The sequence below is a fragment of the Corvus kubaryi genome, unplaced genomic scaffold, assembly GCF_017639235.1.
Source record: "Corvus kubaryi isolate FWS band 111438036 unplaced genomic scaffold, C.kubaryi_AGA036_p1.0 136, whole genome shotgun sequence".
Taxonomy (NCBI): domain Eukaryota; kingdom Metazoa; phylum Chordata; class Aves; order Passeriformes; family Corvidae; genus Corvus; species Corvus kubaryi.
The window spans coordinates 11,987,430-12,012,029 of NW_024580670.1; the positions used below are offsets into that span (position 1 = coordinate 11,987,430).

The 24,600-nt window shown below is 44.6% G+C and overlaps 1 protein-coding gene across 3 annotated transcripts in view; it reads right to left on the minus strand.

Annotated features, from left to right (window-relative positions):
• FLNB (filamin B) overlaps positions 1 to 24,600 on the minus strand; it is a 72,009-nt gene that overhangs the window by 30,225 nt on the left and 17,184 nt on the right. For all 3 annotated transcript variants that reach the window (XM_042017451.1, XM_042017461.1, XM_042017468.1), the window contains exons 2-18: positions 17,514 to 17,762; positions 16,398 to 16,495; positions 15,366 to 15,513; positions 12,136 to 12,254; positions 11,324 to 11,401; positions 10,374 to 10,536; positions 8,902 to 9,099; positions 7,062 to 7,199; positions 5,785 to 5,911; positions 5,103 to 5,239; positions 4,537 to 4,730; positions 4,070 to 4,183; positions 3,422 to 3,565; positions 2,956 to 3,079; positions 2,549 to 2,709; positions 1,931 to 2,021; positions 1,524 to 1,693 (exon numbers count right to left, since the gene is read on the minus strand). In XM_042017451.1, the coding sequence (XP_041873385.1) occupies positions 1,524 to 1,693; positions 1,931 to 2,021; positions 2,549 to 2,709; positions 2,956 to 3,079; positions 3,422 to 3,565; positions 4,070 to 4,183; positions 4,537 to 4,730; positions 5,103 to 5,239; positions 5,785 to 5,911; positions 7,062 to 7,199; positions 8,902 to 9,099; positions 10,374 to 10,536; positions 11,324 to 11,401; positions 12,136 to 12,254; positions 15,366 to 15,513; positions 16,398 to 16,495; positions 17,514 to 17,762 (2,453 nt within the window). The remainder of the gene's footprint in view (positions 1 to 1,523; positions 1,694 to 1,930; positions 2,022 to 2,548; positions 2,710 to 2,955; positions 3,080 to 3,421; positions 3,566 to 4,069; positions 4,184 to 4,536; positions 4,731 to 5,102; positions 5,240 to 5,784; positions 5,912 to 7,061; positions 7,200 to 8,901; positions 9,100 to 10,373; positions 10,537 to 11,323; positions 11,402 to 12,135; positions 12,255 to 15,365; positions 15,514 to 16,397; positions 16,496 to 17,513; positions 17,763 to 24,600) is intronic.

Sequence of the window (24,600 nt, forward strand, 5' to 3'; positions counted from 1 at the left end):
TTTGGTTGTTTTTAGAAAACACACACATGGGTAGCTGTAGCAACACCACGAGATAGATAAGACCGAATAAACAGCATTAAACCAAGGCTGCTCTGCGGCTGACGCTGCCCCTCAGGAATTTAACTACCTACTCCATCCTTCCCCTGCTCTGAAGAGTCCAGAGTCTCATTCATAAGCTACTGCTTAGGAACCTGAGCAAGACAGGGTCCAGGAAAGACCTATGTGCTCACAGCGTGGAGGGACAATGAGGCTACTCTAATTACTGAGCAGTCTATCTTCACCTCTCTTTAACCACTGCTCTCCTGCCACTGCTGTCCACAAGCATCTCCTGTAAGCCCACAGCTCCTCCATGACCCGTGGTACTTCTCCAGATGGAAGACCCAAGCGAGAAACCTGGTTTGGGCATCTTAGCTTGTTTTACCAGTGCTTTTCAGGTGAAACACAGCAATCTGGTACTGCTCATAAACACATGGAGTACAGAGGAGTGCTCCCTTCTGTGTACCAACCCTGACTGAACAAGCAAAGCCTCTCCAAAAAGGCACGCCAGCCATATCCTGAGATCATGTAACTGCTTTATCCAAAAACAAATGCTAGCTCTATGGTGCTTCCAAGAATTCTAATCCAGCATTATCAGCTAAATAATACTGCAGTCTTCCTTATCAGTCCACTTTCACATAGCTCCATTCAAGGAAGCTGGGGTAGATGACCTAGTAGCTCATTTGGTTGTTAAGGAGAACAAGAGCAGCAAAACACTTTCATCTCAGCACCAGAGCACCTATGTCCTCAGAAATACAAGATTCGTGCATTCTGGTGTTTAGCAGCCCTTTACAAACATGCAAGTACAGCATAAGGAAAAATATTTCCAGTTATTAGCAGCTTCCACTTTCAGCTCTTTAATGGTGTTGCTAGGAAGCACCTCTGTGAAATCAAGTCAGACTCGATTTTTTCCAACCTAAGGGCAAACCTCAACTGCAGACAAATACTTTGATGCATTTAATCTGCAGCTCAGCTTCCCTCCTCAGCAACAACTTCTTCGCTTTTCTACTGGGAACTAGTGCAAACCCAAACCCTTCTTTTTGTCCCTGCTCAGGTTTGCACTCCAGCTCCTGATATGAGCAGCTTGCTGACAGGCAGCACACTACAACCCCAACTCTGCAGGACTGTGGCAGCCCAGGGCAGCTGGGGCAGCAGTCAGCTCCATTGTGGAGTCTAAGAAGCTTTGCCACTTTTCTTCTTCAACTGATAAGGTATAGAATGGCAATGTGAGCTGTGTGCTACCACTTCAATATCTCTCTTTTCCAGAGAAAATAAAACAGTGGCAAGCTATCAATAACTACACCAGAAAAATTGGATTACCCCTTTCCAATTCCGATTGTACTGCAGGCTTTAGGGATCCTGGGGAACAGGACACCCTGCCAATTTTTTCTGCTTTTCTGTCTGTGCACAGGTACTAGGGAGGGAGGTCATTGCACTACAGCAACATGAGTTGTTCACTCTTGTACTCCTGCAAGAGTCGGACTTACCTGCTGTATGGGCGTGTACCTAACAGTGTGGGAATAGTCATAGTTGTCAATGATATCCAGATCCATCACTGCCTCTCCCGGCACTGAGCTGCTGAACTGCACATCCAGTGGTGCTTTTCCAGCTCCCTTGGTGAACACAGTGAAGTGTGTTGGTTTGCCATTTTCCACACCTAAAGAAATATGTTAATTGTAATTTACACCCAGCTCACACATAGAAACTCTTCTCAAGAAGCATTCAGTACCAATAAAGCCCAGTGAAGAAAAATGCCAAAGGAAAGGCGTTGTTTCCAACTGCCTGACACCGCACCCTGCTGCTGCACCCCAGCAATGCTCGGCCAGGCTGTGACCACCCTGCAACAGCTCCTCATGGTCCAGTACTGGCCACACTACATGAACCCAGCTCTCACCAGTTTTGTTCAGCCCAGGTCCTTCAGCTTTCACTTTGCTGGCATCGTGTGAGGGGTCCACTTTCACTCTGAACGGGCTTGCAGGAATTTCCTGCAACAGAAACACAACCCCAAAAATAACCAGGTCACTCTTCACTAGCCAAAATTAGATAATAATTTTAAAATAATTCTGCTCTAATTCCAGCATCTTGAGTAAAATTTCACCTCACTTAAACATTGCCTTACTGAGTAGTATAATTCAAAATCTAGGGCAAAGTTAACAGCTGGAATTTTGTCCCTCTCTGTTTTTTATTTTTAAGGAAAACTTTTTTCCCTTATTTTCTTTGAAAAGTCACTTAGGCTTTTTTCCTTTAGAAAGCAGCCTTGCCCCACCATGGAGACCACACTCATTATGCCAATCCAACACATTGCACTTAAACTTCAGTGTCCCCAGCCAACTCCTCTCCAAGTATTACAAAAGAAGTTTCCGTTTTTTACACTGTTACAGAAACAGTGACCAGACAAAGTGCATGTGAACTGACATGGAAGGAGCCAGCTGTGAACTGGCACATGCATGGTGATCAAAGAGCAGATAAACAGATTCTAGAAACATCAGGCTGCAAAATGAAGATTACAAACCTCTCCTGCAAAAAGCACTTTAATAGTGTAGCGCCCGGCAGCAGGGGGTGAGTATTTCACTGTGAACGTATCATTAGCATTGTGGATGATGTCGAAATCTATGTCCTCTTCCTCATTGCTGACCACACGAGCATCACACTTAATTCCAACACTGACATCACCTAGGAAAAGCAAGTGGAGGTTTTGCTACTGGACAGACATTACCAGCCAAACAGCCAGACCATTCCCATTTCTAGTTGTTGAGTCATCATGTTAACTAATGTAGCAGACCAGATCACAAGTCACTGCAATGTTCTGCTTCCAAGGTTTTTCCACTACACAAGGAAAATCAGCATGGAACAGTACATAATCCCCTCCTTGCATGACCTGTGATTCTGATACCACAGAACAGCCCTGGCTGCCTTTACCTTCTCCTGCATCTGTGCAGTCTACAGTGAAGTGGGTTGGCTCACTTGCTTTCAGGCCAGTTCTCTCCACACCAGGTCCAAACACTTTGACTTTCTGAGGATGACTCCCTTGACCTATAAGGACCTACACAAATTCACAAGGGTCAGAATCGCACATCTCCGTCACACTCAAGATCATAGCCAAGTCAGAGCATTGTTTGGAGCTACAGGAAAACATGCAAATGTTTGGCCCCAAATGAATGCAAATGAATGGCCCCAAATATCCCAGGCTGCAGCTGGGCTGATAGGAAACCACCATGTGAGCTTGTAAAAATAGAAAGATTTATACAAGTGGAGAGATTCCTAAAAAAATGGAGCAGAAGGGCACACCTTCTTGAAATTCACAGAAGGGTTTTATCATCCTAACAAGTAGTTGTGAGCACCAATGTCCTATTTGGCTAGAACTAAGAACTATCTCTGTACTTACCCTAAATGGGCTATTGGGCACATTGGCTCCTCCCCAGACAACAGAAATTGTATGTTTGATTGGTTTAACTGGCACGTAGGAGCAGGCAAACACACCATCAGGCTTGCTCTTTATCTGGATATCAATAGGGTTTCCTTCTCCATCCTAAAAAGCAGTAATACAAGCAGAAGGTTCAGGCACTTCAAGTATGTTTGCATAGTTTGAACAGCCCAAGACTGTTCCAAAATGTGTCAGGTTTTTCAGAACTGCAGCTCAGAAATACTGAAGAAATGTGAAATTTACACTACTTTAAGTCTTCCTCATCTAACACTTGCTCATTCATACACCATCCTACAACACATAGAAAATTCACAGGTTCAGAGACACTTCAGTGCTTCCAAATGACAACTCAAGGAAACTACACCTTGCTTTGCTGAGGAGACTCCAAGTAAGGAAGCAAAGCCATGTACTTCATACACCACAGAGAAGTCACTTTGTCTTCAGTTGTTGCCTGACTACATTACACAGATCAAAGCACAGAGCTGTGAGTGAATTACACATGCCCAGAATAAAGTGGCATGTAAGCAAGTAGAAATACTTAAGGCATTTTTCTAAACAGTATTAAAGCCCTTTTGCTGCAGTTTCACACAGCTGCCTTTGGCTTTTTACCTGTGCATACATCTTCAGAGGTGCTTTCCCAGCGTCCTTGGTTTCAACTGTGAACTCAGCAGGATTGTTCACTATACAGCCAGTCCTCTCCAAGCCCGGGCCGTAAGCCTTCACCTAAAAGGGCACCTCAAGAGTATTAGTTTGCAGTTCAGAAAGAGAAGCAAAACTAAGTGATTTATGTATGAAGACCTGCCCCCTCCACAAACCCCATGAAGCATGTGATACTACTTCAGCAAGTTTTCATTACATTAAATCAAAACCACAACAGTGTTATTAGAAAAAGCTGGGGAATATCTGGCTGGGTAATACCTTGGCAAATTCAGAGCTTTAAGCAGAGGTAGCTTAAGAGTCTGCTACCAGAATCCTTCAGAAACATCTCTGTAGTTACACCAAACTATATAAAATATAGCATCCACTGTAGTTACACCAAAGACGTGCTATGCCATGGGTGAACTTCTATGCCCCACCTTATCCGCATTGAAGTCTCCTGAAGCCGGGCGAATGAAGGCCATGTAAGGGCTGTCTTTTATGTCCTCATCATCACACATGATGTGCACAGCATATTCACCAGGCTCTTTGGGCCAATACTTCACATCACATGAGCCATCGTTCTTGTCATCACACTCAATTTTAGCCTGAGAAGGGCCTTCTATTGCAAAGCCTGAAAAAGGAACAAGTAGGTTCCTCACGTTAGGTTTGTGGTGGCTGCTAACACCACTTCCACAAATAGCTTTTTGTTAGCCATAACCACACCTGATCTCTCAATCACCCTTCTTCAGCAATACAGGAGATAATCCATCATCCATCATTCCCTTCTGAATCTCATCCCACAAAAGCACAGATTAACACTCTCCATCACACATACTCCTGTCTCTAGGACTTGCCTTTGATACTCTGAGAGACGTTTCTGTTTAGACCACAACATCTTACAGACATGTTTTTTTTACTGTTGGGAAACCTATTGTTTCTCATGAGTTCGTTGCTGGCATTGCAAGATGCAAATATTTCAGGGAAACTAAGTCAAGTAACATACCAAGAGAGCCAACTTCTGTGCCAATGGACTCGACCACGAAGTCGGCCGACTTGCCCACAATTCCCTCATGCAGTCCTGGCCCCCAGGCTCGCACTTTCTGAGGACCTGCTTCATGACCCACTTGAACTTCAAAGGGGCTACAAGAGAAAAACGAGGCATGGCATTAGAAATGAGGGCAAATATAGCATCCATGTTTTTCCCCAGGCATTTTAATGAGGCTTTACATTGGATTTTCCAAATTAATAGATGCTACCATGTGGTGGCACAGTGCCCAGCCAAGTGTCTTTCTAGCAGAGAGGTCATCCAACCCATCACGTTCTTACATCTTCCACCACAAATCCTGCGTGTCAAATACTTGCTCTGCTTGCTATAGCCCTGGACACTGAAATAACATATCCCTTCAAAATCTTACAGCAAAGTCCAAGCTGCATGATCCACCATGTTTTATTAGTTTTTTTTGTTCCTGATTTTGGGTTAGAAAGACTGATGCAAATCACCCTTCAGAGCTTTGTCAAGCTGCTGCAGCCCTAAACCAGGCTGTTAAAAATAAAATGTTACAACAAGTTTGCCACTGACTTGTCTCCCCACTGCTTTCTCAAAGGTCAGCGTTGCTTTAAAAGCCCACCAGCTACACAACCCACTGAAGGACACAAAAATGCCCAAAAAGCTACTTTTAACTCACCTTTTTGGGATGTTTTGTCCACCCCATGTAATTGTGACAACGTACTTCCCTGGGGTAGCTGGATAATATTCAAATGCATATATACCATCCATAAAGCCTTTTTGTTTCACCAACTCCTCCAAGCCCTCTGTTGAAAGATCAGTTCAGCATTAAACTTAACAGTTTCCATCCTGCTTTCAATTACTCAGACAAGTTCATGTTTTCTAGTATTTATTTTAGCTTGCAAGAATAAATTTCTTCCACCAGAAAAAAAAAAGGTCAGGTTATAAGGGAAGTTAGTTCTAGCTGCCCTCTAGGACAAAGACAGCAAACACTTCCAGAAGAAATACAGCAGAAAGTATTTTAAGTTACCAGACTTAATAAGTTCCCTTGTGTTTTATTTTCTTAGTCTGCAGTATGATGCGTGTCATATGTTAAAACAAAAAAGCTTAACATTCGTCAGACTTTGTAACCACAAGTATGCAGGGAATGCCTACTTTTCATTTTCTTCAAGATGAAGAATTTAGGAAGAAAAGCTTAATACGCTAAAATTTACATCGATACGTCTGTTGCTTTTTTTCCCCCCAGCCTCACGAAGCCACACAGTCAGAGCTCTGTGTGTGTGTGGAGGAGGTGAAGGCAATACAATGCACCTTTGAGTGCTGCCCCAGGCGGGGGGAGGTGGCGGGCTCAGAGTACCACACAGGACTGCTGCTGGCAGCTGCATGAGCCAGCGGCTCCTGTGCTCCCATCCTCCCAGCCTGCCAGGCAGAGGGGCCACATCCAGAGCTCAGGACACACCAAGGCACCTGGGGATAGATCCTGACACATGGTCTCTGTCAGCCTATAGGTTTCCTTTCCTCCCCCGCTTGTGTGCCCAAGCAGCTTGTGCCACCAGGAATACTGCTCTGAGCCATTCCCAGCTTTATGACAGCAGGATTTCCATCCTGCCACAGACCCTGGCATGTGACTTGCTTCCACAGATTGGATGAAGATGCAGTGTGTACCCATAAAGCTTAGAGGCCACAGCAGGCAGATGCATGGATTTCCTCAGTTCTGCTAACTGATGCATTAAAATGGAAAGAACTAAAACCAGATATAATCTTAACCAGCCCTGCAGATCAAAACCTCCCCACTAGACACAAAGTAACAATAAACCCTTCTGAAATCTGGCTTTTTATACAGATCCCATCAGTTCCATCAGGACACCATCTCCTTCCTGCTCTTCCTTTTCCCAGGCTCTGCTCCTTTCCATTCTCCAAAACACATGCACAGCACAGATTCACTCCAGCACTCACTTGGTCCCTTTATAGTCACTCCAAGGTCTCCGCTCCCTGCTGCTCTTGTATCAACCTTGAAGTCGGCCGTCTCCCTGATGCGGACGCCCTTGGGCTGTAGACCTCGACCAGTGGCACGACAGGCGTTGGGGTTGCAAGCTGCAAGGCAATTTCAGGCATTACTACTGTCTCTGATCTCAACATACAGGTAGCCTAGCCAGCCTGGGACAACCTTTAGTTTAATGCTGACTCAGGGCAACCACAGCTTAGCTTTCAGCACAAGGTTATAGAATTAAGGCAGACAGACAGGAGTCTGCCCAGCCACTGTCTATACCCCCTGGCTTTTAGGCAATAGCAGTTGGTGCAGCCAGGCAACACTGACCCCCCTCCAAGGCCATTTCTTAGAACGGTTACAAACACTGAAGCCCTGCTGCTTTCCAATTCAGTGCCAGTTATCAATACAAGACTTTTACACAGCTATCACACAGAGATATTTACTACAGACACAACCTTCCTGACGCCTTTCACACTGAGGCCCACTGCAGCGTGGGGTGAAGGGTCCCTTTTGCAGATAAGCCCCAGTGAACAGTATTATTGTGCTGATCTTTGAGAAGCACATGACTGGGATAACTGCTATTAGCAAAGCTGAGTTTTGCCTGTGCTTTGTTAAAAGACATCGCATCAAGCCCCCTCTGCTTGTCAGAGTTCACACTTTCACAGAAGCAAAGCCACCAAGCCCTCTGCAGACTGGAGCAGCCATGGGTAGGGGCAGGAGATTACACTTGGCTTAGGCTGATCTTGGCCTCTCTACTCCAAGCACTTCTCTGGACCTGCAGAGTGGCTGCAGAAATAAAGTACCACACACTTATGAACAGTTTTCATTACACAATCCCAGCTGTCATAAGGTCTTCAATGCCAGAGACTTGAGAGGTTTGAAGAGACTTACAAACAACCACAGCTTCCCAGCACTGTAAACCAAACATGCATTTTCCCCAAACACACTGTGCTTACAGCAGGAGCACAAGTCTGTCAAGCAGCTTGTTAGGTTCTCACTCACTACAACAGCTTACAGGTTTTCCCCTCACCCCTGCAGCAGCCAACATCGCCCCTGTATCTTATACCGGACGGTGTGAGCAGGGATCGTGTGCCATCTGCCAGCTCTGAAAGCTCAGTGGGAACACACAGGAGCGTGGCTGACGTGGAGTGGGAACAGCTTGCAGAGCACTTACACAGCTGCATCAGGCAGCCTGTGGTTAAGCCAGTTTCACTGACTGGGTCACACAAAGCTTCAGTTCACTTGCAACTTTCCTCCCCAGTCCCAACAAAACCAAAAACCCTTTTGGCTGGGACAAGCTGCAGGCTAGAAGCTTACAAAAAGCAAACATGACGGAGCATCCTGCACACCTCTTACCAACTATGAAGCCATTAGCAGTGAAGTCCAAAATTCCACAAATGGAGGGTAGCTCAGGAGAGATGAGCAGAGATCTAAAAGCATAGGAGCACGTAAGGATGGAACAGAAAGCAAATTAGGTGTCCGTTAAGGAGGAAAACAGTAAATACAGTCATTTGAGGAACAAGGGTGGAAAACAGCAAGACACTGCATAGCTACATAAATTACTCAAAAAAATACAAAGGGCAGCTTAACATTTGTAAGTCTAGGCAGAAAGGAAACTAGCAACAAAAGCCATATTACTGTTAGAGAGCACTGGTTTACTCAGAGTATCCAGGTGATCCACTGAAACAGGACCAAGATGTTGAAAGGTACAGAGAATGTAAAAAGGCAAGATCCAAGCATTTTCTGTGATCACATCCAAGGAGAAAAGTGGCCATCTACATTTATACGCATTTTGAAAAAACATACCCTCTCCAACGAGAACAGTGCAAGGAGTTTTGGGAATTGCCTCCCCTGCAAAAGTCACTTTGACAATGTGAGGACCAGCTTGAACAGGTTTGTAGGTGCAACGGTAGACTTGGTTGCCTTTGTCTTCCACCACAACTTCAGCAAGGCTTCTCCCCTGAGGATCCTCCACTTCCACAATCACGTCACCCACACCAGCACCTGCAAAGGAAACAAGCCCAGCTGAGTCTTGGCTTCCCCAGCAGCAATAGGCACTGTGTTTCAGACCACCACCAGCTGTCTGGGCTCAGCCAGCCATCCTCTGCTGCCAGTGCTAGGCACAGTCTCTGTGTTCAGCTTTTGCTGACAGCAACCAAACATTTGAGCAGGGAGTGGGCAAGACAGGATAGTGGCATGTCCATGAAGTCAAACTGACAGGGCTCTGCTGCTCCAGCCACAGGGTTTCACAACACAGTACTGAATATACACAGCCTGGTTACCCTATGGCTACCACCCTGTAGCACCTCTATCGAAGATCAGCCGGCAGCTTTTCCAGTCAGTTCAATCTCTCAAGCTTTGAAGTGGTTTAGATTAAGAGATTGGACAAATGAATGCTGGTCTGACAAAGATCCTCTCTGCTGGACTATATGTATTCACTTTTGTTCAGACACCTGCTTCTCTCATCTTTTTCAACTCACCATCCAAGAAAAACAGTTTTCTATACACTTTCAGAGGCCAGACATGTCTTTACATGATTAAGACCACTCCCTCTCCCAATTAGAGGCTGAACATAGTACTTCCCTCACTATAACCACATTTAATTTTATTCCTAAGCTCCCTCAGGCAGAAGGCAATTTAAAATATGCTACTCAGCATATTTTGGTGTTTAAATGCTACAAGTAACTGCCCTAAGTAGTTTCACATTGTTCTAAATGAATTAACATTTGTAGCATCTTATTGACTCATTCCTCTAGGCTACAGCATTGGCCTAATAGCAGGTAACAAATAATGTGATGGAGATGCCCTAATGAAGATAATAGCCCTCTAATAATTACAATAGAGGTTGAAACCAGTTCATCATTGAAGTATGAACTCAAAGTAACACTGCAGCAGGTTCTTTCTGTAGAGCTAAATACAGAACGCACTATGCGTTTACAGTTTGCTCACAGTTTATCCTTCACATTTATGTTCAACCTGTCACATTCCTGTTTAAAACAAGTCAGGGAAAGAAACCAGACAGAGACTTGACTGCTGCCATCCAGCAAATTCATGGCAAATTTCTGGGTCAGGCTTAGTGCCCTCTTGCCCCAGCTTGGCTCCACACTTCAAATATTTCATACACACCTGAAGCCTTCAGAGCAGCCCAGCTGTTATGTCACCTATGAGCTTGATGGGGCTACAAATCCTCATGCACTTTTCAGCTTTATTTCTCCAAGGCCTTAGGTTCTCACATTTGAGGAAACTGCAGGATTTCCATCATCATTCATCCTGCTTACCTGCTGTGTAGAGGTCAAAGTAGGTAGGCTTATTGGCAATATTCCCTGCTGCCTCCAGTCCCGGTCCCTTTGCTGTCACTTTGCTTGCATCTCCCTGGGCTTTGTCAACATTCACTTCAAATGGGCTCTTCGAGATGTGCTGCCCAGCAAACAGGACTGAAACCTAGAGACAGACAGCATCAGCTCGGACCACCAGGCAGAGGCAGAGCTCAGATCACCACCAAAAAGCCAAGAGCAGGCCCAAGCACCTACATTCCTAACACAAAGAGTCTTTCCCTCAAAGGTGAGGGACCATCCATCCCACAACCCTCATCACATCCATGCAGTCTAACTGCTGGCCACCTCCTTAAAGTTCTATTGATTACAGAGTCAGCCACACCAGCATGGAAGCTTACATCAGGACGTGCCAATACGAGGTGGATCTTCATCAAGCAATAAGGTGGCAGCAGAAGTTGCATTTTATCATTTCAGGCTGGCTGTGGGGACCAGCCACTCTGGAAAGTGTCAAAGCAATAGGATCCACCATCATAAACCTGCTTCTGTGGGCATCCAGGGACAAAGGGAGGGAACCCTTCTCTGCAAAACCCCTATAGTGTACGGTACCATCAGCAAAGAGATACCTTATAGAAACAACCTGTTGTTTTCATCTGCATCTCTGACTGGCTTTGTGAGTTGGACAAAGTGGCCCCATGTGAGAGGAGAGCCACCTGTAGCACTAGATACCCAAACACAAATGCACTTTCTCCCAATACACACGTCTTTCCCCATTGACAAGGGGAGCAGCCCAAAAGCCAGATGGAGAACTAAGGCCACATCAATTTAACTCTTCTTCAGGATGCCTGAGGTGGCTCTTACCCATCAGTGAACAGGGAGCCCTCAGGGGCTCACATTAACAACCAGCAGAGCAGCGTGTCTAGCAAGAGAATACTGGTTATTGACACACAACGCACCTTGTGAGGTCCAGTAACCCTTGGAACATACTGCACCGAGTAGGTCTTGTTTTTGTCACTGGACGGCGTTATCTTCGCCTAGGAGAGAAAACACATCCATCATCGAGCTGGGCCTACACACGCCAGCTAAACTATTTTCTGATACTACAAACAATTTCCAGAGTCAGCAATGTTAGACACTTGTTGCTGTGAGAGCAGGGATTCTTGCTATTCCCTCTTCTCACACGGAAAAATACCCCATTGGTTTTGTCTTTGCAAGAGAGGAAGCAAGCCACCTTCTCCCCACCCCAGCCCTTTCCTTTGCTGTTAATTGCTCTGTTGAGGCAGGCCAAAACTGAGGAGACAGTAAGTCCAATGTACAGCTGTATTTTTCTGGAATGTTGTAACATGATCGAGTGGAACACTTGGATGAGAAGTTTCTATAAACATTAAAACCAGCATTTTAACTCAAAATGATTCATGGCATCTAAATAGCTACTTTAGCCATTCTTGCAGAATGAGTAAAGGCAGACAGTGATTTAGTGATGTATGTTATCTAAAAGCAGGTCAGAGTGTACTTGGCCAGTCAAGCTAAAGCTCTGCAACTACTGGACACTAGAGTTGTGTTGCTTAGCTGCAGATAGTGACTTTTTTTCAAGGCAATTATGAAGAAAAGCTTGAGGCTTCTTGCACTTTAGATAAACGGTATTTTGCAATTTCTTTTTAAATTACTTATTTGTGAAGAACTCAACTTGTGAAAGATCAAGGTTACCGCAAAATCTATGCATTCAGACCAACTTTACTTTTCCATACAAGACACTTAACTTACACACCTCCTCTCTGTTTCCTTCTGGATCTTCTATGAAGACCATCAAGTCACCCTGCCCAGCACTGATAGTGTCCACTGTGAAGATGGCAGGCTGCTTCACCATGTTCCCATGAGGCTCAATCCCTGTGAGAGAGATACAGAACGGCACATTAGCTGCTGCCACAAAACCTGAAAGATAGTTTGGAGGTTACCCAAAGGCTGTCCAACCCATTCTCCCATGCAAGCCACCAGAATCAGTTTTCCCAGACTCCTGCACGACAAGTCTTTACCCTCTGCCCAGAGCATCATGCTCACAATAAGGCCTTCTCTTACAATACAAGCATTTTTAAAAGATGGTTGAATCATCAGCACTCAACCCATCTCACAATCTCTGACCAAGTCAGGAATCCAGCTGCTATCTGGATTCAGGGGAAAGCAAGTTACCCTGACAGGTACTGAGTGTCACCCCCACTGCTGGTGAGTGCAGGGCTGATGCTGACAGCAAGTGGGATACGTGCATTAGCTGCTCTTTAGGAGCTGCTCTGCTTCACACAGCTGAATTTTGAAGTGTGCTGCATCACAGGATGGGTGACTAGAGACGCAGGAGAGAAATTCTGGGAAGCCTTTAGGTGAAGGCATTACCCTAGAGCCAAGGGTAAAAGACTTACTTTAAGCAAGACTTTTTTTACCTATACTGTCCCATCTTACTCCATTTTCAAAACCCAGCAGTACAGATACTGCTCAGATTTACTATTCTTTAAAATCTGCTCAAACTACCTGGCCAGAATGAACACTGTACAAATAGCATGCAGGAACATCTTAAAACCATAAAAATCCTGCTACTTGGTGTGGTTTCCACTTAACTTTTAATCAGTTTCCTTATTCCTCAGCACAGGGCCTGCTACAGCACGCATTTACCAGCAGGGTTTCATCATCTCCCTGTACATAGTTCCAGGTCATGACATCTGTCATGGTGGTGTCAGACTGAGTGGGTGGAAGAACTTCCCAAAGTTGCTGATTCCAGACTAGCCCAAACACATATACCCTTCCATCCAAGGCAATTAGTCCTTGGCTGATTCATAAAATCGTGGGCACTACTGCTCCATAGCACAATTAGTGGAAAGCACAACGTCTGATAGATTATAAAGGAAGTGGTTGCGAACAACAGAATTCTTGAACTTGTTTATCTTCAGAAAACAGTAACTTGAGAGCAATGCAAGGAAGATCATGTTTTTGCTAGGAAATCTGAGCATTCTGATAAGGTATTAACAATTGACATATTCATTCTTTCAAACTAAGCCCTAGCTTATCATCTAGCTGAAACTGCTATGAATTTGCTCTGCATCTCTTCAGTCCATCCCACAAGCATTAGAAGATGGTATTCAAGTTAAGTATCTCTCCTTCTGCAAGCACAAGAAGGATTGATCATCCTCCTCTGAAGACAATTTCAGCCAGGACAGCATTAGTTACAACACTTTATTAGCCTACACTTCATCTTCTAGATTTTACTATCTTACCCGTGGTCTGCTTTGGATGGTTAAATGAGAACTCCTAGCACACCAGTGACAACCTGCACAACTCTGTACATCCCCTCTGCAGGCTCATTTCACACTGGCTCTACACGTGGCTGTCCCCCCAGCACAAACCCCCATGGTGTCCAGGGAGGTGTGCTACAGCTAAGACTCGCATTGGGAGGTTATGAGTAGCTTACATGAAAAATGGTAATAAAAAGAGCTAAGACTGACCCACTTCACACTTGACAGTCATCTTTTTCTGGAAGCATGAAAACCTGTTTTTCAATCGTACAGAAGACCCTGCTCAGTCAAGGACTAAGCCCCTTGCTGCTGGAGTCACCTTCCAGTTCTGACATATCTTAGCAGTCAGAATTATCAATTAGTATATTTAGTGACTCTGTTTTAGCAATTAACTTCAGGAAAACATCAATCTTTCAAGAAGAGCCACTCACTCTAAAGTAGTTTTCATTACGATGGCTCCAGAGCACCACACACATTAAAGCAGACAACAAAGTAATTCCAGTTTCTGAATGAATAAAAACATGACTAAAGCCAGACTTGACAGATTGAGGCAGGCTAATCAGTCTTCAGGCTAATCATTTGGGGCCTGAAAAATGTGTCTGTGTATTGTGGTTTGCTGTGGAAGGCTCCAACAAAGGACATAAATCCCAAGCCGGACAGGTGCTAAACCCATTCTGACTGTTGCAACTGCTCCTAAGTGCACAAATAATGTCCATGTCCATTCATTCCACTAGTTAAGTTTCAATGGAAAAATCAAGTTTAAAAAAACCCAAGCAAATAAAAAAGCCAGGAAAAAATATGGAAAGTTTTGTTTCTTTCCATTTCACTCTCGTACACCCAATTCTGAAACTCACTCATTCTAAAAATCTTGAAGGACCAACAGCAGCCCCAGATGTAAAAAAAAAAAAATTAAGATGGAATGGAGAGCCAAGTGTAATGCTGAAGAGATGCCTTCCAACATATCAAACATGTTAGAGGTAAAAATCTGTTACTTACTCAGTTGTGACTGTGCACCAGTCTAGAATAGAACCTCATCGATACTCATACGAAATTATCAATTTAAAAGGTCAGTTAAAAATAAGAATGCCTATGTAGATCTACAGTTGCATAAACATCTGTGGACAAGTCCTTCCAATCAGCAAACACAGCCTTTCCAACAAAGGCTTTTTAATATCTCAAGGCTTACCAACCTATCTTTGTATATGTGCAAAGCATTCAACATTACCCATCAATTCAACTAAGTTCTTTAGAATTAGCCCACTGTAACACACATCAAAGCTAGTAAATGGAAAATTGTCTCTACAGAGAGCCTGCTCAGAGAGACAATGAGGTGATGAGGTTTGTCCTCTTTTAAGGAGTGCTTTATCACAAGAAGCATTCACAAGGTGCTAGATCATCACCCATCAGCAGCAACACTGCTGGCCTGAATTCCACACTAAGGTTGTTTTAGCCCCATAACATGCTACTTCTTCCAGCTGTGGATGGGAGGCTGGCAGCTTGCAGAACAGGTTCAGACTGGGGAATTTACATGTTAGAACTAGGAGTGTCTTTTGGACTATATCCATGCATTTCTGAAACCAGGCACCACACCAAGAGTATACAAGTGAAACTTTGAAGTCAGTTAGTTACAGTAGGTCTGAAGTTCAACATAAGCAGAAAACCCCACCCAGCTTTCTGAGGAGTTACTGATCCATGCAGCTTCAGCTCATCAAGTCCTTACCTCTGCCATAAGCCCTTGCTTTCTTTGGATTCAGTTTGGGTTTTAAAGGAGCTCCAGGTTTCAGCTTGGCTTTGGGGAACTGGGACAGGTAAGTCATCACAGAGTGCTCATCTACATCAGGGTGGATAATTTCTTCAGGGGTAATAACCTGAAAGACAGTGCAATTAAGTATATTGTACCAGTGCTTGGTTACTGCATGTCAACAAAGAAACAGAGCTATGACACAGACTTAGATTTCAAAACTCCCACATGCTAATGAGATTTCTCACATTTATTTTCCCTTTGATACACACAACATCATTTATTATCTCAGGCAACAAAATCAAGATCCTCATTATCGTCCCAGTGCAGTCTGGGGGGCTTTTCATGCCTTGATTATTAGGGGTTCTCAGGAGACTGCAACAAGTGTAATGGTATCAAAGCAAGACAACAGTCGCCATGTTCCCCTTGAAAAGTGACATGGGGATAACTGATACTGAAAAAATTAGTAATTCATAATCCTGTATGCTACAGCTCTGAACTGCAAGGCTTGCAAAGTAAAACTTGTGACCAGTCTCTTTTCCTGCTTCCACAATAAAAGCTGTTTCAGAGACTTATGGAATTCTGTTCAACTTTATCAGCATGAAAATAATCCAGTTTGTAAATACATCACTCTCTGTTTGAACATTATCATCACAGGTGATTTCCTAGGCCAGTAAGTTTTTCTTCTGTGGAATTCAATGCAGCAAAACATACTCACTCCATGGACTAATAGATCAGGCACCACCACATAAGCCCTTTCCTCCTACCTTACACGCTGCAACAGCAGCTGTCTTCAGCAGACACCTACACAAAATCCTACAAGCTCTGAAATGCAATAGTGTGTTTCACTACAGTGCACCCTTTCTCAGGCAACTCTACATGAATTAACTGTAACTTTTCAGAGCATCCAAGCAGCTTCACCTGCTTTCCTCAATTTTAACTCCAGCTAGTCACAAGGCCAAAGCTGGCCACTGTGCTCCCCACAGGCAGCCCACGTCTTGGTGGCCGTACCTGCGGCACACCCAGCCAGTCATCCGCCTGCTGCATGGCTTCCCGAGCATTGTCCACGGGCTTCTTCGGGTCCCAGGTCTCCCAGTCAGGGCACAAACCTGCAAGCACATTTCAGTTATGTGTTACCTGCCAAGGTGCTTCCCTAGCTGAAGAAACCAAGCACAAACTCCACATTCCCTTGTGTTACACTGCTTTGCAGAAAGACATTCAGAGTGTTGCAGAAGTAACCAAAACAAGACAAGCATATGCTGACCACTGAAACACCTCTAAGACAGCAACCAGTGTAGAGTCAGAGAATGGTTTAGCCTGGAAGGAATCTTTTAAGGTCATCTATACTTAACCCCCCCCCCCCCCGCCCCGCAATGAGCAGTGACATCTTCAAGGAGCCCTGTGTAACCTGGCCTTGAATGTTTCCAGAGATGGGACATCTACCACCTCTCTGGGTAACTTGTGCAAGATACCAATATAAATTTAGCACAGATACATCTACCATCCTTTATGTTTCACTGGTCCTCCTGCAGCATATTTGGTAAAGAAAATTTCAACTGCTTGCCACAGCAGCCCAGATTGCATTAGATGAGCACCAGCAATCATACTAGCAAGGCTGTTTTATAAGGTGGTGAGGAAATTTTGCCTTTTTCACACTTCATCAAATTATTTGCCTTAAGCAGCTCAGTCTCAACTTGCTAAACACCGAAGTTTCAGGTACTGTGCAGCTTCTGGCTGCTCTGTGCTGCCTCTGCAATCCTATTTCAGGAGAACACATGAAGTCTCCCACTGCACCCTGAAGTTGAAAGGTTGTTGGCACTTGCCGTGGGAACAATCCTTTCTTCCATGTAGGAGCCAGCATTTGTGCCTTTGTCCCTTGCACCCAATACAAAGTTTAGATGTGGCGCCTCCCAAAATGCAATCACACATTCTGCTTCCGGCCAGAATTTCTCTGGGCCAAGTAGTTTACAACTTGCTGCTTCCTGCAGCTGGTCTCTGGACTTTTTTGGTTTTCTTGAAAGCCTCATTCCAGTCTCTAGCTCAGTAGTGAAAACTTCCTCTCATAGGAAAAGCAGCCACAAGGACAACAAGCAAGGAAAACACTGGGCATCAGAACAAAGGACTTACCTGGAGCACAGCTGTCAACAAGAGCACCCAGTGCTTTGCCATCCTGCCAGTTCTGATTGAAGTTTGTGATTGGCAAGTACGGAATTTTGTTCTGGATCCAGCCCAGCAGCCTCTGCTTAGGGGTCTGCTTCTTCGCATCATCATCACCTTCATCCTCCCACACTGGCATAGAAATGGAGTAGTGGAGGATAAGGGTCCATATCAGGCCAAGGATCAACTTCAGGTTTCCATCAACTATGGCTTTACTATCTGGAAGACAAAAGACATACAACTGATTATTTGCCATTCTAAAGCAAAGAGGTATGTTTTTAAAACAGTGTGCCTGCACTCATGCACAGATAATCAAGGACAAGAAAACTGACCCAAGCCACTGCAGGCATTTGCTCAGGTAGAGACACCATTCCTCAAGGGGTGCATTAGACAGGACGAAAAGAGAAGAGTCAAAGGACTCAGTGCTCCCCCATTGTATTGAGAGATCAGTGCTCTCCAAGAGCGTGACTTGCCCTTCAGCTTTACAGTCTTAGCTTAGGAGAACTGGCAGTTTAAGTCTCTGGTATTTTGATTTGGATAAGTACCACCTGGTATTTTGTAATGGCATTTGTATCTTACGAAAAGGCCAAACAGCATGTGATGGAGTTCTCCCAACAGGCATGAAACACTCCAGGGCATAGCTAAAAGCATTATTTAGGAAACAGCATTTATATACAGAAACATGTCTCCCACACACATCAATAATTTGCCTTTAAAATGGTAGGGGGAAAAAAGTGCTGCTATGTAGTGAAGACAAGCAAATACAGACTTTGGAATTAGTCTGGATATATCAAGACCTGTGTACAATCAGAGAAGTGGGCAGTGGAGGTCCATGGAGGATTCTTTGCACCATCACACAAGATGTCATCCCTTCACACTACAAATTCAGAGTTATAGAAAAGAAGAGCCAGCTTTGGCTTTTCCATATCATTCTCCAGCTTAAGAAAAATTTATCATCAGAGTGGCCCTGCTGCTGTTCTGCTTTAAGACACACTATGGAGCTAAGTTTAAGGCTGCTGGGTATCAAGATCAGATTTTCGTAAGCAACGTCTGCAGGGGCAGGATGCTTTTCTGCATGCATCAGTTGGGCATCAATTTGGCCTTGTGAAGTGACTGCTACAGGTTTGCAAAATCTCATGCAAATTCTCATTGCTTTAGCTTTAATGAGTCACAGATTAAATGCCCTCCCTCCCGTTGGGCTTGTAGTTTTTACTCAGGTTGTATTACACTAACAGTTCAAGTTTTTTCAAGCCCAACCAAACCAGGGCTTTTCCACAATGTTTCAGGATGCTCTCAGCCTGACAGTTCCTCTTATTCACAGCTGCATGTTACAGCACAGCATTTTTCTGTTCTTTCCTCCATCTCAAGTGAAAACTGTTAGAGAAATCCCTCTTCAGACAACAGAAGTTACAAGTGACCTGGAAGCTTTTGTGTACTCTCCAGCTCCTGCAGCAGACACTGGAGTAAAGACAACTACAGCTGTATAAACTCCCTTTCATGCCACCAGAATTATTGTACAGGCACCTTACAGAGTCCTAGCTAGCAAAGTAAAAGTGTTCTGTAACTGGATTGCACTCTCCAGTTCAAATTCAGTGTTAACAGGCAAAGTCCTCCAAGGTGACCCTCCCTGTGCCCAGCATCCACTGGGCATGCCTTACCTGCTCCTCTTCAGCTACAGAGATCAAAGCAGCAACCCAGCACCATCTTATCAATGCAAAAAGATCTACTGACTTCCAAAACAAGTGATTACACAGAATAGTGACCAAGAATAGTAATCACCAGGGTGTTCCCTTTAACCCAATGCTCAAGCAAAGTGGTTAATATTTACAGGGTTTCACAATAGAGCAGTATGTCCTAAACAGATAATAATGTAACTTCAGACCTTGAATGGCATTCGGACTTTCTGGATAGTTAGTGTCTGGTTTGTATGGGATTTTTTAACACTGGTGTTGACCAATGTTACAGGATTACGATACATGTCTGCCACTCGAATGTTCACTGCTGATTGCACATCCAGTCCAAGATAGAACAGATAGCTATGAGGTGATTAAGCCCCACTAGGTTTTAATTACAGGTTCCAAGGTAAAAGTCTACACCATGTAAGCAGTGGGTCTCCTAGCAACAACTAAACATGCCCTACTGTTACCCGTTTCAGTCCTCTTTCCAGCCGAGCTGCAAACTGGTCAGTGGTGTGAAGATGCTCCCTTACACCAAACCGTCAGTGCAAATCCTCACTACCCACCTGCCCCCTGCGCCAGCAGCCCCTCCATCCTGCCCCATGGCATGACCACCAGGTCACACAGTGGTGCTGGAGCACACCAATGGCCAGCCCATCTCTGCTCCAGAAATGCCTCCAAGCTTCAGTTTCAGATTTATATCAACGTCGGCATTTTTACTAGAGGGACACAGGGATGATTTAGTATGCTACAAGCAAGCTCATTTCAGAAGGCTGTCCAGCATTTCCACGGAGGAATGCCAGCAGGACAGAACCACCTTGAGTACAATGCTAAGCACACATTACTCGAGATAATGAATGGCTCCTTTTATATTTATAGCACATAAATAATGTCTATATGTGGCTGCACTGTGGTTACTGCAGCAACCAGCTGTGTCTTCAGAGCTTCCCCCAGCACCCCATTGGCCTCTCCAAAGGCATAGCGGGCCTGTGGTCCTTGACCTGGGGAAGAACAGCTGTACAGGGCTTCACAACAAGAGCAAGAATATCCCATCTCATCAGCCTCATCCAGAGAGGCTGGGCACAGGGCTGCTGCCCTTATGACAGGAAAAGGTCATCACAGGAGCAGGACAGCTCTTCCTCTCTGGGGTTGGTGCCATTGCCACGACTGCACTTTGTTAGCAAGTTAGCAAGCTCTCACAGCCTCCCAGCTTCCTGACAGGCATAGGGATCTCATGATGTAATTTTTTCCAAGAGAAGGAGGAGGGCTTGTCTGCTTTCATTTGGGGTGGGGAGTAGGGAGGGTGAAGAACTCCTGGGCAGGACAGGAGACCTTATCGGCAGCCAGCAGAGCTGCCCGCATGCTCTTTTCGCAGGCACCCCACTTCCAGCACTGGCTCACAATCTCTATCACTATATAAAAGAACCCTCCAATGTTCAGGAGAAAACCAAAGTCCAGCTCACAGCAGGCTTAGCTTCCATGCACTGCTGTAAAGCTCAGCACCACCTGGGCACTCAGCCTCTCCAGAAGAGGCTCTGCTTTAGTGCTGCCTTTTTCATTAACTGACTAAAAATATTCAGTGGATTCTCCTCAAGGTCTCTTGGGCTTTAAGATGAAAGTGGCAACTGGGAAGACGCACATCCACTCACAGGTTCTTTACAGGGAGCACAGAGCTGGCCCTGAGAACACTCTTAGTACAACCAAATTTGCAAGAATCCCCCACCAGCTCTGAGTGCACACTGTCAGTGTAATAGTGCCAAGGTGTTGGGATAGTGGAAAAAATAATATATTCCAATGACACTTAAGAACCAATAATCATTACTGCAGGCACTGCTTGTACCCCAGCTCAGCTGGCTTTCCACTGAATTCCCTCCATTCCCTGATCTGCTTCAAGACATTTTCTGGCCATCTCAAGCTGGAAAATGGATTACATAAACAGCAGACTTCCACCACTGCTTTCCTACTACAAAAATTACTTTTAGGCATACTTATTACTCACACAAACAATACAGAGTCTTCAAAGTCATGCTTCTCAATTACTCCACTGGAGTTCATAGTAAAATGACAACATAGAGATGCACAGTTGTGGTCAGTGTTTCTGAATGGCAACAGCCCAGCCCCTTCACAATTCACCTCCACAACTCCCAGTTGCATTTGGCTTTCAGCTTCAATGAGTTAGGTGGACAGGAGCAAATTGCCTGCTTTCAGCTGTGAGAGCATGTTTACTGCATAGCACCAGCCATGTTTCCACAGATTAAAGGACCCCTCTCCATGCAGGGGACAGTCACGGGTCCCTGCCTTCCTATGGCTTGGAGGAAGTGAGCTGTTGGATCTCATCTGCCAAGATCATTTAGCAGGGCTGAACCAACTTTTTATAGCATCATTGTAGACAGCTTTAATGTAAGCCTTTCTTGGAGAAAGTATGGTCATCTGCATAATTTGCTTTATTCATGTCACAGTGCTTATGTTAACATCTGCAAGATGCACTTACAGGTGTGTCAGAGAGCAATGTTTCCTGGTTCCCGGTAGGAGATGTGTGCTTTGGAGATCAAAGTCCCTGCACAGCTGACTCATACCTGCTGACAGCCACTGGACTTCTACCTTCAAAGGGCACATTTTTACGGGAAGCCCAGGCATGAAGCAGGAATCCATGCCACAGGACCTCCATCTTGCCTCACACTAGTACTTGGGAGGACTTTAAGCTCAACTGTAAACAGACAACTTTAGAGATGCCATCTAGAAAAGCCAATGGATGAAGGGTTTGGAAAGGGGGTTTTTGCACTGTTTTTGGTGGGTTTGGGGTTTTTTAAGTTATTATCAGAACCAAGAATTTTGTGGGTATGATATGCAAGTCCTCCTGACATTCTTGCTGTGGACTCCAAAATTTTGAATGCTCTAAGATGACCACTTTCAGACAGTCTGCAAGTTCTCATGGCTAGACATGCTGTCCTGAACCAGCAAGACAAAAAAATGCAGAAAGAATCAAGTCCAGATTTAACACAAACCTTCATTCCCACCTACACTGTTCAACATGCATTTTAACTTCAACTCTCCAGCTCCAACTTGCTTCCTCCTCTAGAAGTACCCGATGACAATACAACATCAACAAAATAGCAGCAACCATCAGCAAGATGCAGCCCTGTTCAGCTGCAGGCAGGAGCCATCTGCAGGGAAGGGCTGCTGTCAGCCCACTGCTGAGGTCCTGCTGTCAGGGTGCATCTCAACATGGCCTACATGCTGACTACTGGGGAAAACCTGCCAGCCAGACTTAAGCTGTTCTGCAGAATCAACAACAGTATTGAACAACCAAGCACTTTCCTCAAAAAAAACCAAACCAAAAACAAGCGCCTATATATAGCCTACAACATTAAGTTTTATGTAGAAGTATCCTGCTTCTTAGTCAGCTATTAAGTGGCTGCCTGGTAGGGTGAAGAGGAAAACAGACTGAACCAGAGCTCATTTGCTTCCCCCATCACACCTCTGAGTCTAGATTGTAATTCTTCCACTTTTATTATCCTATTAACTACATGGCAACCAGCCCAAAAAATGGATTATGGCAATTCCATAGGCCAACAGTACATACCACCAGTCTCACTCTTGAAAAGCAACCAAGTTTCAACTGCTCAAACCGATTTATAATTGTTGCTCTATACTAAATATTAATACGATATGTTACACTTGGAGTGCTAAAATCACACTCCTCAAAGGAAAAAGAAAGATGGTAAAGTACCAGGGCTTCAGCTAGCAATGTGACTAGTCTGAGCCAACAGTGTGACCATTTTGAGACAAATGCGTGTCATTTTTATGGCTGGGGCCACAAAAAACTTCCCAACCCAACCTACCAAGTGGAAAACTGCCAGTGCTTGGTCGTCTGCATTTGTCCTTATAGCTGCCCCAGGAGCCAGTGCCAGAACTGAAACCTGGCACTGGCTTGAAGCTTGCACATTTATCTACTCCAGTAGAAATCCCTAAATTCTATTCAGAACACATGGCTTGAACTACATGACCTTTATTAGGTCTACAATTCTACAATTTTAAAAAAAGCAAATAAACAAAAAAGCATTATAAACAAGTTTGTGACTAGTATCATTTGCTCATATGCAAGTCTACTCTGCATTCAGATTAAGTATAAGTACTACCCAAACTGTGGCAATGTTCCTTAAACTCTGCCCTACAGCAGGGCTGCAAGTCATTCTCTGTTGGACAATTAGAGGAAACAAGATAAGCCACTGAAGCAGACAGCTTCCTTACTAAACCGAGCTAGTCATGCAGACTGTGGAAGCATTGCAAAAACAAATGAAGGACTGAAAAAGCAGCTTTTGTGTAGCAAATTTTATTTTTTTTCAAATAGTTTCACAGCTTAGGCTACAGTCAATACAGCTTGTTCACTATCTCACAAAGCCATCTCAGAAGCTTTGCTGATGATTTTCACACAGAGAAGTTAAAGCACAACCAGCACTGATCTTTGCATCCACCTTCTCTAAAAAGTGGTCATCTTCTTCATGTTTTTATATCTTCCATATTTAAACTTTTGTTCTATGCATTATATGGAGGGAGAACCCAAATCCATGGTTCTCAATATAAAACACAGACTCACCAGCAGCCCTTACTCCTTATTTCCGGACATGGAAGGAATTTTGCATAGCACACACAAAGTTCATTTCAATTATGGATCAATTATGAAGAGACTGTAGGAATTTAGTAGATCTTAGTGTCTTTAAGTGTCTGAGCATTTCCCCACATCTAGTTATTCTCACCTATTGCTAAATAGCTATAGCAGCTGGGGGACAGAAAAATTAAGCAATGATTAGGGTTTAATCTTCTGGAACAGAGAAAACACCACACTGAGCAGAGCTGCATGCCAAACTGAAGTATGCAGATGAGATGGTGCTGAGCAAGCTGCCCAAGGAAATTCTTTCCTGAAGCATACAGTACGTGTTCACAGGCTTACTGTGCCTGCTAAAGACATTAGCAACATCCTCTGTAGGGATAATATGTCTTTAAATCAATTACAGGGGTTCCTCTGTGCTTTGAGAACATACTGCAACCATTTCCTCCAGTGTCCCTTAAGCCCAGGTCCACATCCCAGCTCCTCAGGGTCAGCACATCACTTGTGTCCTGCCACGTGCAGCAGCTCACCCCACGGAAGCATAGGCTGTGCCTATGGCACAGAGCTGGTTGAACTCAAGCTGGTTTTGGGGATACCTGGTTGTGACCTGCCAGCTTCCAACAGTGACATGCTGCAGTCCATTGCATCTCTGCTTCTCAGCAGTGTTTGCAGGAGGTGCTGTGACCCCTAGGACAGCTGTTCCTCAGCATCCAGCTTACCCGAGCATCCCTGAGCTTTCAGCTCACTGGCTCCCAGCTGAGCTCCCACACCC